A 16,060-nucleotide genomic window follows, 5' to 3' on the forward strand; every position below is an offset into this window, starting at 1 on the left:
CACCTGTCACGTCACGCACCTGTTTCACGTTTTGAGTCACGCACCTGTTTTAGATAATCATGTCTGTAGTATTTAAGTTCATTGTTTTCAGTTTGTCTTTCTGGCGACATCCCGCATTTATGCGTCTGCACACTCTCCACACACCCTTAAGACCCTTGCTGCTCTTTTTTCATGCCGGTTTCTCGTCCAAGTAAGTTTTCTTTATTCATGCCATAGTTTGCAAGTTTTGTTTAATTGTTCATAGTTTCTGCCTTTGTGCAAGTTTAGTGTTTATAGTCAAGTTTTGTACTTCCGCCCCTGTGCGCGCCTTTTGTTTGATCCTTTTTTTTTTTTGTAGTTATAGTGTTTAAATAAATCATGTACTCCCCTTCACGCCACGTATGGTCCAAATCTTTTGCACCTCGGGAGAACAAACCACGCCACAGTCCCAGTCGTGACAATTAAGTGATCATTTTGGGGATTAAGGTTAGGGTTACATATATGTACTGTACAACACATGAAACCGCAGATTCAGAAACTTTCAGGTGTAACATAATGAGTGTATTATCGTTCCTCACCTTCACAGTTCTTGCCATCTTCAACCAGAGTAAAACCAGGCCGACAGCTGCACTGAACATGGCCGTCCACAGAAAGACAAAGCTGGGCACAGCCGCCATTCCTTTCCTCACAGGCGTCCCTCACTGTCATTGAATGACCCAGGACAGAGCAGGTGAGGAATACACTCTGTCATGTATCAAGGTGCATGGGTATCATAGTTCTACAGACTATTTGTTAAAGGAGGATCAAAATAATGACTTACATTCACAGTGTCTCCCATCTGTCTTTAGCTTGTAGTCTTTTCGACACTCACATTTGTAGTGATTGTTCCCCATGTCCAAACACTTATGTTCACAGCCACCATTCAACACCGAGCAAGAGTTTAAAGCTTACAAGCAAAACAAGACACAAAGGCATTCATCAGTAAAACTGTATTCAAGTCAGGTATCACTGGCAATTCCTGGACTTTTTAATGGTTTTTCCATTCAAATACTGTGTGCCAAATATGAAATATCACTGCTGTGCCTTATGGGTGCTTAAATGCAGACTTGGTGGCACAGAGAGCTTTTAGACGAGAAAAAAAAGTGATGATTTTTACGCTGATGATCATAACAGACGTAGACCTCAAACTCTGTCTTAACTAGAGAGAGAAGAAGAATAGTACACTACAGTTTTTTCAAAACCTAGTCTTCATATTTTGGCCTAAATTGGTACTTTATGAATTATTAATATACGTCTTATATGTATTACAGTGCAGTATTTGTCTTATTTTCTCTTATTATCGATAACATATTCACCAAGTGGGACTTCCGTTTCCGGGTTAAGAGTGAACAATGCAAACAACACGGAAGCTAATCTTGTCACTACTGTATCTTCACCGCGACAATAAAGTTGACAATCTTTTGGCCGAACAACTTTTTGATGCACTTCATCTTCAACTCCTGCCTCATCAATAACAAATCCCTACGTATGCGACACCTTACCAAGGTTTCTTCTTTTTCGTACCTCGGGATATTGAAGATTTTCCTTGCCCGGATGTGGGTTCAGATCAGGGGGTGTCATTGTGGTTTGTGAAGCCCCTTGAGGCACTTGTGATTAAGGGCTATATAAATAAATTATGTTCGATTGACATTAGTGAGCCTTGTCAAATTACGAGACAGGAGATGCAAACAGGATTACTATCAGCATCTGTACGAGAAATACTAAGGCAGACCTTAATACTAATGCACTTCATCTTTGACATCATCAGCTTCGCATACCATTGGCGAGCCTTTGGAATCACAACGCAGAAACGCAATACTAACAACATGGAATACTAACAACCCGGCTAATGGTCGTAGCTCAAGTTGACCGACATTTGGCAGAACAACTTCCGCCCGTGGTTGCAGCAGATGAAAGAACAGTTCTAACTTAGAGGAATTACCCAGTATGTGACAAAGTATTTCCACGTCGTGGCAGTGTTGTAGTGGCCGGTCGAAGCCCATAACAATGAGGCTTGGAGGATCCTCTGAGCGACCAGTGAGTACTGTTATCTATAGTAGAATACACTCAAGGCTACTATATTGGGTGAAACAAGACTATATGGGAGTTATTTCATGTTTAGCCATCTCTAATTACGTAAAAATAATTAATTGCGGAAATTAATTGACTATGATCAGGCCTGCTACCATTAAGCCGCAATAAACGAGGGACAACTGTAGAGTTTACTGGTTTTCCAGACTTTAAAAGGCAAATAACGATAAAAATTAGTCATGCAATGGGCTGGTAACACATCAAATTGAGTCATATTGGTGTGGCTCAACCATTGAATATGAAACTTAAACATTGACATCAAAACCATTTATTCTGATGTAAAATATTTGCTGAGATGGTTGTACAGTATGTCACACAATTGACTACCCCCATGACTATTTAGAAATCATTGTATTATATCTTCTCAAGACATATTCTACAGAAATTTAACTTGTATACAATTTAAAGTAATCTGTGTACAGCTTGGAACATAGTATAGATTAAATGTCCTCTAAAAAAAAATCACAGTGCTATTACCACTGCGTACCAAAATCTTTGCGCATAAAAACTCATGTTGCACGTTTGGGACTCGATAAATGCTCGCGAGGACTCTTACATTGTAAGTAAGTAAGTAAATTTTTATGTATAAAGCGCTTTTTACAGATAAAATCACAAAGCGCTGTACAAAACATAGGTGAAGTAAAACAACAATTAAATTAAAATAACAGGGGCAACATCATAAAAAGGATACAAAGTGGATTAACATTAATATTTAAAAGGTGCATTAACTAAAAGCATTACTAAAAAGAGAAGTTTTCAAATGTTTCTTAAAAGTGTCAACACAGTCAAGATCACGGAGGTACTGGTGCAAATTGTTCCAGAGTCTGGGAGCTATAGCCTGGATTGCCAGGTCTCCACGGGTTTTAAAATGAGTTTTGGGGATCTTTAGAAGACCCTGGCCTGAAGACCGGAGGCTGCGCCCTGAGGAGTAGGGGCATAGCAAGTCAGTGATGTACTGAGGGGCCCCACCATGCAATGCACGGAATGTCAGGACTAACATTTTAAACTCAATGCGTAATTTAACTGGAAGCCAATGAAGACTGGATAAAATGGGGGTAACATGGACTGTTCTGGGTGCACCGGTCAAAAGTCTGGCAGCTGCATTTTGTACAGTCTGAAGTCTCTTTAGCCTTGACTTGTTGAAAATGAGTGAAAAGAGAATTGCAAGAGTCAATACGATGATCATTTCAAGATCCAATTTTGACAACAAATTTCTCACTTTAGAAATATTTCTGAGATGATAAAAAACAGTTTTTGGTCAGTTGACAGCAGTGACCCTCCAAAGACATTGACTGATCAAACACAACTCCAAGGTTGCATTGTAAGTGCAATCAGAGTCCGCACACGTGCAAAATGTGTCGACGTGCGCAGAAAGGCCACGCAGAGTGTGGTTTTTACGTGCAAAAATGTTGCCGATGTTTAGACGCCATACATAATTGTCGAAATAGACGACATAGTACTTTGTGTGAACACAATGTGTTATAACACACTGTCATAAACTTCTTGAGCATGGAATTAATCAGAGCTGCAAAGGTTTTTACTTGAACCTTTTTCCAGTTCTCCATGATGACATCACAGAATTAATGAATAAATACCAAATTTCTGCTCGCAATTTAAAGCATAACAATTAGCCAAGAGACAGCTCGTATCCCGAAAGACTCAGAAAGCTGAGGTAAAACTGTATCATGAAGAAATCGAAACTACACATAGCCATATTTTGTGATAACCCCAAAATGTTTGAAAAACATTTTTGAACTGAAAGGTTAACATTCTTACTGCTCACCAATGCATGTTCGAGCATCAGTATGCATGCGGAATCCCTCGCCGCACTCACAGTGATAAGAGCCTGGTGTGTTGACACACATCTGCTGGCATCCTCCGTTCAGATCTGCACACTCGTTTACGTCTGAACACACATAATAATAAAGAAAATATTTATCAAACATTATACTTTTTTTGACTGGGAGAGTAGCTTTGCTTCAGACTTCACGACAAACACATTGTAACTGGAAAACAATTGTTATTGCTCAGAAATGATAAGCAGATATTTCAGTAAGAAGCTGAAAGGACGATTAAATTGTAGGGATGTTTGAGATCAATACAATCATTCATGAGTGACATCAGCTGATGCCAATACCGATCATATGTATTAACTGTAAATGTTTCCATTTATTTATGGTGAGTGCTATTAGCTTATCCATATCAGCACAATATTTGAACTAGTTCTTTATTCTTTTTTTTTATCACATACAACTGTTTGAGCAAAACAAAGTCAATAGCACACAATAAAAGCAAAAACTATTATTTGCCCTCAAAGTTTCTTGTGTCCAGGTAATTTGTCCCTGAGTTTGTAAACATTTACAAAAACAACAAAAATTATTTTGATAAAATAAAAATGTCGATCTAATTATTGTTGTATCTATCATATACTGATACTACCTTTGGCTTTGGTATCGACATCACCAATTATGGATCGACCTGCCCTCCTCTTATGTGTCGTGTGACTGTGATAATGCTGACACACCAAGAGTTTTTATATTATCCTCTAACTTAGGCGTGCCCAAATTACGGTCCGCAGGCCGGATCCGGCCCGCCAGCGTCCAAAATCCGGCCCGCGGGAAGTCCCAAGTTTAACTTTTTTTTTTTTTTAATTATAACTTTTTTAAATCTGTCCTTTCTAATCCATTTCCTACCGCTTGTTACTCTCGGTGTCTCCTAGCTGCTCAGACAAATCATATTGTCTAAAAATGCATTTTCCCATCGATAACGTGACATAATCGGGCTCGGAATATATATATATAAAATATATATATAGCCCGGCTGTATATATATATATGTATGTGTGGGGGAAAAAAATCACAAGACTATTTCATCTCGAGATGAAATAGTCTTGTGATTTTTTTTCCCCACACATACATATATTGCGCTCTACTACGGTATCGAGCACTATTTTTTGGATAACCTTATTAAGACATATATATATATATATATATATATATATATATATACACACACACACAGCCGGGATGTATATATATATATATATATATATATATATATATATATATATATATATATATATATATATATATATATATATATTAGAGATGCGCGGATAGACAATTATTTCATCCGCAACCGCATCACAAAAGTCGTCAACCATCCGCATCCACCCAAACCAACATTTTATCAAAACCACACCCGCCCGCCATCCGCCAGTTGTTATATATCTAATATAGACGATGCAAGCATATTAGTGAGGTTATAAAGCTTTTGCCTGTTAAAGAAAGGAGACTGATACAATGCAGCAGAGACTGCGTGCCACAAATTAATATATCTTGGCCACGCATTAGTGGCTAAGATATATTAATGCGTGATAATATTATTTATCATTATTATAATATTATTGTCATTTCCATTAAGAAAGTGTTGACTATTGTTGCCAATGCCCTCAGATCAGGAGTGCGTTCCTCACACTTTGTGTGCGCAGTTGCAGAAAGCAGAACAAGGCTTTTAAGAAGTTAAAACAATGTTTTAGAAAGACTAGGCCTATATTTTCGTTAGGTAAAAAAAAAATTCTGAATTTATTTCAATGAATATTAACTTGTTAACGTTATAATGCTCAAATAGGGACGACAAAGATGAACCTTTATTGATTGATCTGCAGCCATGACAAAATATCAGACAATCTCCATTGTCAACGACAGGCAGGAAAATAAAGATAAGCACATAGCCTATGTTGTAGGCATAGGCTCATACGTTTTTCAGTTGAAATGAGAAAATAAATAAAAAAATGTGCCTCATAAGCCTTAGGCTGTCAATCACGCGCAGAAACTTAAATTATACAATAACATATGTATGTCATCTCTATTTAAGCAAAAATAAATTAAATAAATAATAATAACAAATTACCTGCAACTTATTGGCCAAGGCAAATAGCTGAAGGGGGGAAATCAAACCCATCAGACTGCACTTTATCATCAAACTTGAATTATAACGAAAATAGACGGTCGCGACAAACAAAGCAGGCTAAATATCCTTACATTGTCGCCAATCGGAGATGCGCTTCACTTGAAAGCGAGGCCAAATAATTATTCACACATAGTAGTATATCTCGAATAGAAAAAAACCACAATAAACAACGCAATTGCCTTAATTCCTTTGCATTGTAGTGCGCCCAAACAACACGTAACCATCAAAATTATTTAGCTGACCGAACTCAATATAGGTTAGACACGGGCTTATTTGGTATAGCCTATAGGTAACGTAGACTAATTCGTTTAACATATCCAACCATATGTCTACTTACTTTTTTTTTTGTTAGCACTATGCAGGAATAAAATGGCATTTACAGTGCCAGGATTCATGCGAGAGCGCCTGGCCTCTAAAATGCACCCTGCTGCGCTGAAGGAGCGCTCACTTGCGCCACTTGTTGCTGGGACGCGGTGCCTGATTAATAATTGACTGTTTCAAAGAGTACTGCTTGTTTTTCGTATGTGGGTAACAACATTTAACTATGTATATATATTTCCGAATTGGTTCAACCGACAACCGCCCGCATCTATTTAAAATCTATTTTTACCCGCCCGACCCGCGGTTTATCCGCGGACTCCGCGGTCGTGTCCGCAAACCGCGCATCTCTAATATATATATATATATATATATATATATATATATATATATATGTATATATATATATATATATACATATATATATATATATATATACAGCCCGGCCCCCGGCCAAATTATTTTAATCCAATGTGGCCCCCGAGTCAAAAAGTTTGGGGACCCCTGCTCTAACTCTTATTGATATACTTGTTTATTTCCTGTTAAAATCTGCTGACTTTCTGTTGCATCTACACTTCTTAAAGTTTACCAGCAATTTTTTATTTGTGTGGTTTCAAGCTAGTTTAGCGGTTAGCTTGGGTATGAGCTTGCTCTCAGTGTGTAACTAGTTGAACCTTGTCCTTCGGTGAAAATGATACTTGATAATGATACCTAAGACACTAAGAAATGCAGTTTATTTGCCGTAATGGAGGTGATTATTATTTAGCTCAGGGGAGCGGCTCCTGCTAGTTGCTTGTCAGCCGGCTTGTCGATTGGCACATCCTTTTTAAATTGAGCTGAATTTCACATATTTTATGCTGATCATACAAAACAATACCATTTGTCTTTGTGCTGCACAGAATATTTTTCGACAATATTTAGTGGGTATGGCAGAAAGTCTGTTTGAATGACTCTCATACTTCTTGGAGACGGCGGTCAGATAGGAAGATGACACAGCAACTTTTGCATCTGGACAATACATCATGGATCATCTTCTCTAACATGCATTAAGAAGAACAATCCCATTTGTGCAAAAATTGCATGACATTTTAACTGGGGTTTTTTTTTTGCTTTTTTAAAAAGATGACACCAGAACCATTTGGTTCTGTTCACAAAATTCTACCATCACTGGTAGTTAAATTCCTCAGAGGTCAAAGCAGCACATTGTGTGTGTGTGTGTGTGTGTGTGTGTGTGTGTGTGTGTGTGTGTGTGTGTGTGTGTGTGTGTGTGCGTGCGTGCGTGCGTGCGTGCGTGCGTGCGTGCGTGCGTGCGTGCGTGCGTGCGTGCGTGCGTGCGTGCGTGCGTGCGTGCGTGCGTGCGTGCGTGCGTGCGTGCGTGCGTGCGTGCGTGCGTGCGTGTGTGTGGTCCAGACCCATGAAAACTGCCCTCTCCTAAATAGTATGGGTGTGAATTTTGGGGAACATAACGACTCTATCCAATTCCTGGGGTGACAACTCCATTCAGAATTGATTCTCGATTCAACACCATTCTCGATTGAAATTAATCTCGCAATGTATTGTTTGGAATAATATACATAATGAAAGTTTTTCAAAACAGGTTACATGTCAGAAAATGTCATTCTAGTTGCATGGAAATGGCCTTAAAAACATCTTCTGAAAAATTTATTCTTATACAAAAAAATATATATATATAATTATATATATATATATATATATATATATATATATATATATATATATATATATATATATATATATATATATATATATATATATATATATATATATATATAATTTTTCTTTAAATGTATTTTGGAAAACTATGACTCGATTTAAAGCCGAGATGAATAGGAATCCCGATTCAAATGTTAGTTTGTGCACCCCTACTAAATAGTGTAAAAGGGAAAACTACTTTTTGTTTTTTGTCCTTAAAGTCCTCCTGTATTAAGGAACCTATTTTCTGAGTTTGTGAACAATAACAACAGCAAAAAAAACAACTAAATGCAATTGTGATAATAAGAATTATCGATCAAAGTCGCTGTAGTTCTGACTATACAGTATATTAACACTATATTCGGTATTGTTACTGTTTATATTTGTATCAAATCGCCCACCCCTGTTTACACTCAAGAGCTCTTTTTAGCGGTTAACATATCCTCTTATGGTGTGTAATGTAACATGTTTAGCTATACCGCCAGTGATAACGGTACTTGAAGTTATCGTAGTTTATTTGCTTTGACTTAGAAGTGGTTTTGCACTGTGAAGAGGGACGTTAGCTGCGAGCAAGGACGCCACAGTGCTGTGATGACGCGGTTGTTTGCTTGTCACTATCAAAATTGCAAAAACTCAGCATGAATGTGTCATTCACAAGCATTATCAGGATATAACGATAGTATTAAAAGCTCTATCGTCGGCTATATGTGTATTATTCATATTGTGTATGTCAGGGATTTTTCAAAGAACTAGTGTTACATGGGCTCCATCTCGTGGTATGCCAAAGAATCACTTAATTGGTGCTTTATTTTCCGATATTCAAACACAGTTTTACTGTTTGTGTGAGTGTGAATTAGTTTTATATAGCGCTTTTCTCTAGTGACTCAAAGCGCTTTTTTACATCGTTAAACCCAATGTCTAAGTTACATCTAAACCAGTGTGGGCGGCACTGGGGGCAGGTGGGTAAAGTGTCTTGCCCAAGGACACAACGGCAGTAACTAGGATGGCGGAAGCGAGGATCGAACCTGGAACCCTCAAGTTGCTGGCACGGCCGCTCTACCAACCGAGCTATACCGCCCACTGTTCACACTGTGTGTATTGTTACAGTGGCCAAAAATATAAACTATATTTGTTATTTAAGTTTGTCATGATCCGTGGCCCGGATCATGTGTTGCTATATTCTGTTAGTTTTGGACTGCCTTAGTTCCTGTTTTTGTGCACCCTTGTTTGTTTTTAGTTACCATGGGTGCTTATTGTTCCCACCTGTCTCTGATTGGTGCTCGGGACGCTCACCTGTTTCCCGAGCACTAATCAGAGGGACTATTTAATCCTGCCTTTGCCGGTCAGTCGGCCTGACTTCATTGTTTGCTATATGCAACCTATTATGTTTGGTCTTCGTGTTTCCTAGCTCATGATTCCTGCTCTAAGTTTTTTCCTTAGCTTCCCGTGCGATCGGCACGCATCCCTTTTGCTTGTTTTCTGTTTTTGGTACTACGCGTTATTTTTTGATGATTAAATCTAGAGATGTCCGATAATATCGGCCTGCCGATATTATCGGCCGATAAATGCGATATAATGTAATATTGGAAATTATCGGTATCGTTTTTTTTATTATCGGTGTTGTTGTTTTTTTTGTTGTTGTTTTTTTTATTAAATCAACATAAAAAACACAAGTTACACTTACAATTAGTGCACCAACCCAAAAAACCTTCCTCCCCCATTTACACTCATTCACACTCATTCACACAAAAGGGTTATTTCTTTCTGTTATTAATATTCTGGTTCCTACATTATATATCAATACAGTCTGCAAGGGATACAGTCCGTAAGCACACATGATTGTGCGTGCTGCTGGTCCACTAATAGTACTAACCTTTAACAGTTAATTTTACTCATTTTCATTAATTACTAGTTTCTATGTAACTGTTTTTATATTTTTTTACTTTCTTTTTTATTCAAGATAATGTTTTTAATTTATTTATCTTATTTTATTTTATGAATTTTTTTTAAAAGCACCTTATCTTCACCATACCTGGTTGTCCAAATTAGGCATAATAATGTGTTAATTCCACGACTGTATATATCGGTTGTTATCGGTATCAGTAATTAAAGAGTTGGACAATATCGGATATCGGCAAAAAGCCATTTTCGGACATCCCTAATTAAATCATGTTCCTACCTGCACGCCTTGTCCGGAGTGGCCCGTCTGCATCCCGGGAGAAAGTTAAATTAATGAATACTTAGCAGGGCTGCGATTCGATTCAATATCGATTCTTGGGTTCACGATTCGATTATTAATCGATTTTTTTCGATTCAACGCGATTCTCGATTCAAAAACGATATTTTTCCCATTCAAAACGATTCTCTATTCATTCAATACATAGGATTTCAGCAGGATCTACCCCAGTCTGCTGACATGCAAGCAGAGTAGTAGATTTTTGTAAAAAGCTTTTATAATTGTAAAGGACAATGTTTTATCAACTGATTGCAATAATGTAAATTTGTTTTAACTATTATATCTTTGTGAAAATATTGGACACAGTGTGTGGTCAAGCTTATGACATGTGATGCAAGTGTAAGCCACTGTGACACTATTGTTCATTTTTATTAATTTAAAAAAAAAAAATTTGTAAATGTCTAATGATAATGTCAGGAGGGATTTTTAATCACTGCTATGTTGAAATTGTTACTAATATTGATACTGTTGTTGATAATATTCATTTTTGTTTCACTACTTTTGGATTGTTCTGTGTCGCGTTTGTGTCTCCTCTCAATTGCTCTGCTTATTGCAGTTCTGAGTGTTGCTGGTTCGGGTTTGGTTTTACAATTAGATTGCATTGTTATGGTATTGCTGTGTATTGTTTTGTTGGATTGATTAATAAAAAATAAATCGATTTTTGAAAAATGAGTATCGATACTGAGAATGGCGATTTGAATTCAAATCTATTTTTTCCCACACCCCTAATACTTAGGCCTACTGTGCTACTGTATTCTAATATTGGTTATTGTGTTGGTACTTGGAAAGCCAAGTGTTTTTTGAGGTGGTACTTGGTGCAAAAAGCCACAGTGGAGTAATCAAATGACTGCTCCTCATCAGTTATACATAATAACTAAATTCCAAATATTCTAAGTAAAATGTGTTTTTTCCTTCTGTTGGTCACCATAGCTCAGCACCCAATTTTCTTCTCCATAAACACGACCTCACATGTATTTTACACAAAAAACAATAAACGGAGGGCTTCACGGCAGCTGGGATTGCTTCCGTTAGCGTTCTCCAGTGTTTGGCCGTACGGCTATAAATTCTAACAAAGTGACAATATCCTGTCTGAAAGGTCAAAGGTCCGCAGTACTTGTTCACACCTGGAACGCTGAGGAACAAATGGGCCTTAGTAAATCAGCATGTTTATTTCTGCCAGACTGAGAGAGCCAAGTGTTCAGTTGACAGGTTTAGAGATCATCTGCTGACCGTGTTGTTCACTCACGACTTTACTGCCTGGAGTCAGGAGTCAGTTCATCTCCAGCAGGTCAGCCATAGTAAAGAAGCCCCTTAAAATAATGTCAAAATATTTCTTAACAGTCCTTCCATTCATTGTGTGAATGCTGCAAATCCTTCTCCTCGCACATATTTTTCAAACTATTCCACTTTTAATATGTTAATATGAAATAATAATATGCCTGCTGGCCCCACTATGGACTGGACTCTCACTATTATGTTAGATCCACTATGGACTGGACTTTCACAATAATATGCTAGATCCACTCGACGTCCATTGCACCGGTCGCCCTGGGGGGGGGGTCACCAACATCTGCGGTCCTCTCTAAGGTTTCTCATTGTCATCCCACTGGGTTGAGTTTTTCCTTGCCCTGATGTGGGATCTGAACCGAGGATGTCGTAGTGGCTTGTGCAGCCCTTTGAGATACTTGTGATTTAGGGCTATATAAATAAACATTGATTGATTGATTGAATGTTCAGCTCATACATTACACGCGGGCTACCATTTACACCCTACACCCCCGTCCCCCCACCACCACCACCACCCCCACAATTCCCACATTTTCAGCAATTCCATATTTTTTCCCTATTTCAATTGAATGCACAATTTTTCAAACATCCACATATTTTCCACATTTCTAAACCAGCATCAACACATTCCAGTCATCCCTAACATGCAAACTAACAAGTTTCTGCATTTCCCAGAATTACAAAGAATCTTTTTCCGGGGCTGTGTTCTACAGGATGCGGAAGAAAGCGTCAGAAGGAGCGTGCAGGTAGGAATCATTTAATTCCACTGGCAGGGCAAAAAAAACAAACAAAACAAAGTGCACGGGAAGCCCATCGCAAAACCTTAAAGGGGAACATTATCACCAGACCTATGTAAGCGTCAATATATACCTTGATGTTGCAGAAAAAAGACCATATATTTTTTTTAACCGATTTCCGAACTCTAAATGGGTGAATTTTGGCGAATTAAACGCCTTTCTATTATTCGCTCTCGGAGCGACGACGTCACATCGGGAAGCAATCCGCCATTTTCTCAAACACATTACAAACACCGAGTCAAATCAGCTCTTGTTATTTTCCGTTTTTTCGACTGTTTTCCGTACCTTGGAGACATCATGCCTCGTCGGTGTGTTGTCGGAGGGTGTAACAACACGAACAGGGACGGATTCAAGTTGCACCAGTGGCCCAAAGATGCGAAAGTGGCAAGAAATTGGACGTTTGTTCCGCACACTTTACCGACGAAAGCTATGCTACGACAGAGATGGCAAGAATGTGTGGATATCCTGCGACACTCAAAGCAGATGCATTTCCAACGATAAAGTCAAAGAAATCTGCCGCCAGACGCCCATTGAATCTGCCGGAGTGTGTGAGCAATTCAGGGACAAAGGACCTCGGTAGCACGGCAAGCAATGGCGGCAGTTTGTTCCCGCAGACGAGCGAGCTAAACCCCCTGGATGTCTTGGCTCACACCGTCCCTTATGCCACCGAAGATGATCAAGAGAAGAATATCGACCCTAGCTTCCCTGACCTGCTGACATCAACTCCAAAACTGGACAGATCAGCTTTTAGGAAAAGATAGCGGATGAGGGTATGTCTACAGAATATATTAATTGATGAAAATTGGGCTGTCTGCACTCTCAAAGTGCATGTTGTTGCCAAATGTATTTCATATGCTGTAAACCTAGTTCATAGTTGTTAGTTTTCTTTAATGCCAAACAAACACATACCAATCGTTGGTTAGAAGGCGATCGCCGAATTCATCCTCGCTTTCTCTCGTGTCGCTGGCTGTCGTGTCGCTTTCGTCGGTTTTGCTTGCATACGGTTCAAACCGATATGGCTCAATAGCTTCAGTTTCTTCTTCAATTTCGTTTTCGCTACCTGCCTCCACACTACAACCATCCGTTTCAATACATGCGTAATCTGTTGAATCGCTTAAGCCGCTGAAATCCGAGTCTGAATCCGAGCTAATGTCGCTATACCTTGCTGTTCTATCCGCCATGTTTGTTTGTATTGGCATCACTGTGTGACGTCACAGGAAAATGGACGGGTGTATATAACGATGGTTAAAATCAGGCACTTTTAAGCTTTTTTTAGGGATATTGCGTGATGGGTAACATTTTGAAAAAACCTTCGAAAAATAAAATAAGCCACTGGGAACTGATTTTTAATGGTTTTAACCCTTCTGAAATTGTGATAATGTTCCCCTTTAAATACCAAGTCTAGAACATAAAGCAGGAGTCGTGTAAAGCAAACAAAAGCGCAAAATGTCGCTAAAGACGAATATTGATCCCATGTCGACATAGAATAGAATAGAATAGATCTTTATTGTCATTGTACATTGTACAACGAAATTGTAAGCAAAACTAATTTAGTGCAAATTCATAATAACACATAAAAACATAAGAACATATTTAAAAATACCAAGCACACAGCTCACATGCACAGTCATTCTTGTCTTGTGTTCAGCGACACTTGCTCTTTAGTAAAAAGTGTTCTTAAATCTGTTTGTCCGGCATTTTATTTATTTATTTTTATTTATTTATTTATTTTTTTTTTTCATATTCCACTGCACACCAAGAAGATTAACCAACAAGATAAAGCTGATTTATTTATTTTTTTATTCCTAATCATTGTAGAGACCTGGCTGTTGAAGTTAAGGAGTTTTGTAATTTTAAACAAGGGTGCGCCACAGGGCTAGTGACAGTGTGTGTGCGTATCAGCAGGGCGGTTGTAAATGAGGACAGTTCAGCTTGTTGTTGTTAGTTTGGATTTGGTATTAAATAGAAAGTAGATCTATCACCCCCTTGATATGTTTGTTCGAAATACAGTGCTGTACTTAATATCGTGTTCAAAGTGTCCAAACATACTAAAATATGGACTTTTGTTGAGGCTAAAACCCATTGTTCATGTTTATTTTGTTTCTTTTGGAGAAACTTGCTTCAAATTACTAACTTTTCTATTTGTGAACCCTAATGAAGACCCAATTAAGTTTTTAAATCGAGGTTCCACTGTATGAACAATTCTGATAACTCAACCAAGCATGCATAAACTAAAATGACTATGGCCCATCTGTGTAGTATAAAAAATGTTGGTAAGTTGTCAAATTATCCATTCTTAAAAACTTTACTATTGGACAGCCTAACAAGTCTGAAGGTTCTGTGGAAATATGAACAAAAGACATCTGTATGCAGATATGTAGTTCGAAAATAAGGCTGATGATTACACAGATAATAAAGTGCAGCAATGCTTTCTGACAGACTATTGGCAGTAATATACCATAAAGCAGCCATGTTTGTGCAGAGAAGGCCTGCAGCCAGTGTCAACAATGCACATTTTATTGCACACAAACAAAGACCTGACATTTATTGGCCATGTGTGTAAGGTCAGAGTCAGTGCATTGTGTATTTACAATATGACCATACTTTGTCATGTGCTACAACCATTTGGTTAAATATGAGTGCAGCGTTGAACCTGAGCACTGAATATTTTTGTTTCTGTTTGATATCATTGCCTGTCCTGGTGCTCTTGTTTTGATAACATTTCATGTTTTTGTCTCTGTGTTTTGCAGCACCTTGACCTTGTGTTTGTTGTCCTGTCAACACAACAACATCAGAGAGTTAGTCTTAAACTGGATAAGAAGTTATCTAATGAACAGGAAACAATACGTGAAGCTAGGCGAACACACGTCTACAACGCTAAATATATCCTGTGGTGTACCTCAGGGATCAATACTAGGACCTAAATTATTCAATCTCTGTATAAATGACATTTGTAAAGTTACAAAAGATTTAAAGTTAGTATTATTTGCGGATGATACAACAGTGTTTTGTTCAGGAGAGAACACACAGAAGATACTACAAATAATAACAGAAAAAATGAACAAATTAAAAAGATGGTTTGACAAAAACAGACTATCGTTGAATCTCAGTAAAACTAAAATAATGCTATTTGGTAACAGTAGAAGAGAAAGTCAAACACAAATACAGATAGACGGAATGGAAATTGAAAGAGTAAATGAAACCAAATTTCTAGGTATAATGATTGATGATCAATTGAACTGGAAATCTCACGTAAAAATATACAACATAAAGTAGCAAGAAACACGTCAATAATGAATAAAGCAAAACATGTTCTTGACAAAAAATCACTTCATATTCTCTACTGCTCACTAGTGTTACCATATCTGAGTTACTGTGTAGAAATATGGGGAAATAATTACAAAAGTACACTTCATTCACTAACGGTGTTACAAAAAAGATCAGTTAGAATAATACATAATGTTGGCTATAGAGAACATACAAATCCTTTATTTATTGAATCAAAGATACTGAAATTCCACGACATAGTGAATTTGCAAACAGCTAAAATGATACACAAAAGTTTTAGCAACTGTTATGTAAAAGAAAAGGGGTAGGATTAAATAAGCTCTGCTTCTTCCTACTCCTT

General features: G+C 37.9%; 1 protein-coding gene across 1 annotated transcript in view; it reads right to left on the bottom strand.

Moving 5' to 3' along the window:
- The window catches only part of egfem1 (EGF-like and EMI domain containing 1), a 147,324-nt gene that overhangs the window by 90,836 nt on the left and 40,428 nt on the right, over positions 1-16,060 (bottom strand). The window contains 3 exon segments of the mRNA XM_072911978.1: positions 558-680; positions 800-925; positions 3,893-4,015. Coding sequence (XP_072768079.1) covers positions 558-680; positions 800-925; positions 3,893-4,015 — 372 coding nt within the window.

Source organism: Nerophis lumbriciformis, linkage group LG30 (assembly GCF_033978685.3).
Source record: "Nerophis lumbriciformis linkage group LG30, RoL_Nlum_v2.1, whole genome shotgun sequence".
NCBI classification, from domain to species: domain Eukaryota; kingdom Metazoa; phylum Chordata; class Actinopteri; order Syngnathiformes; family Syngnathidae; genus Nerophis; species Nerophis lumbriciformis.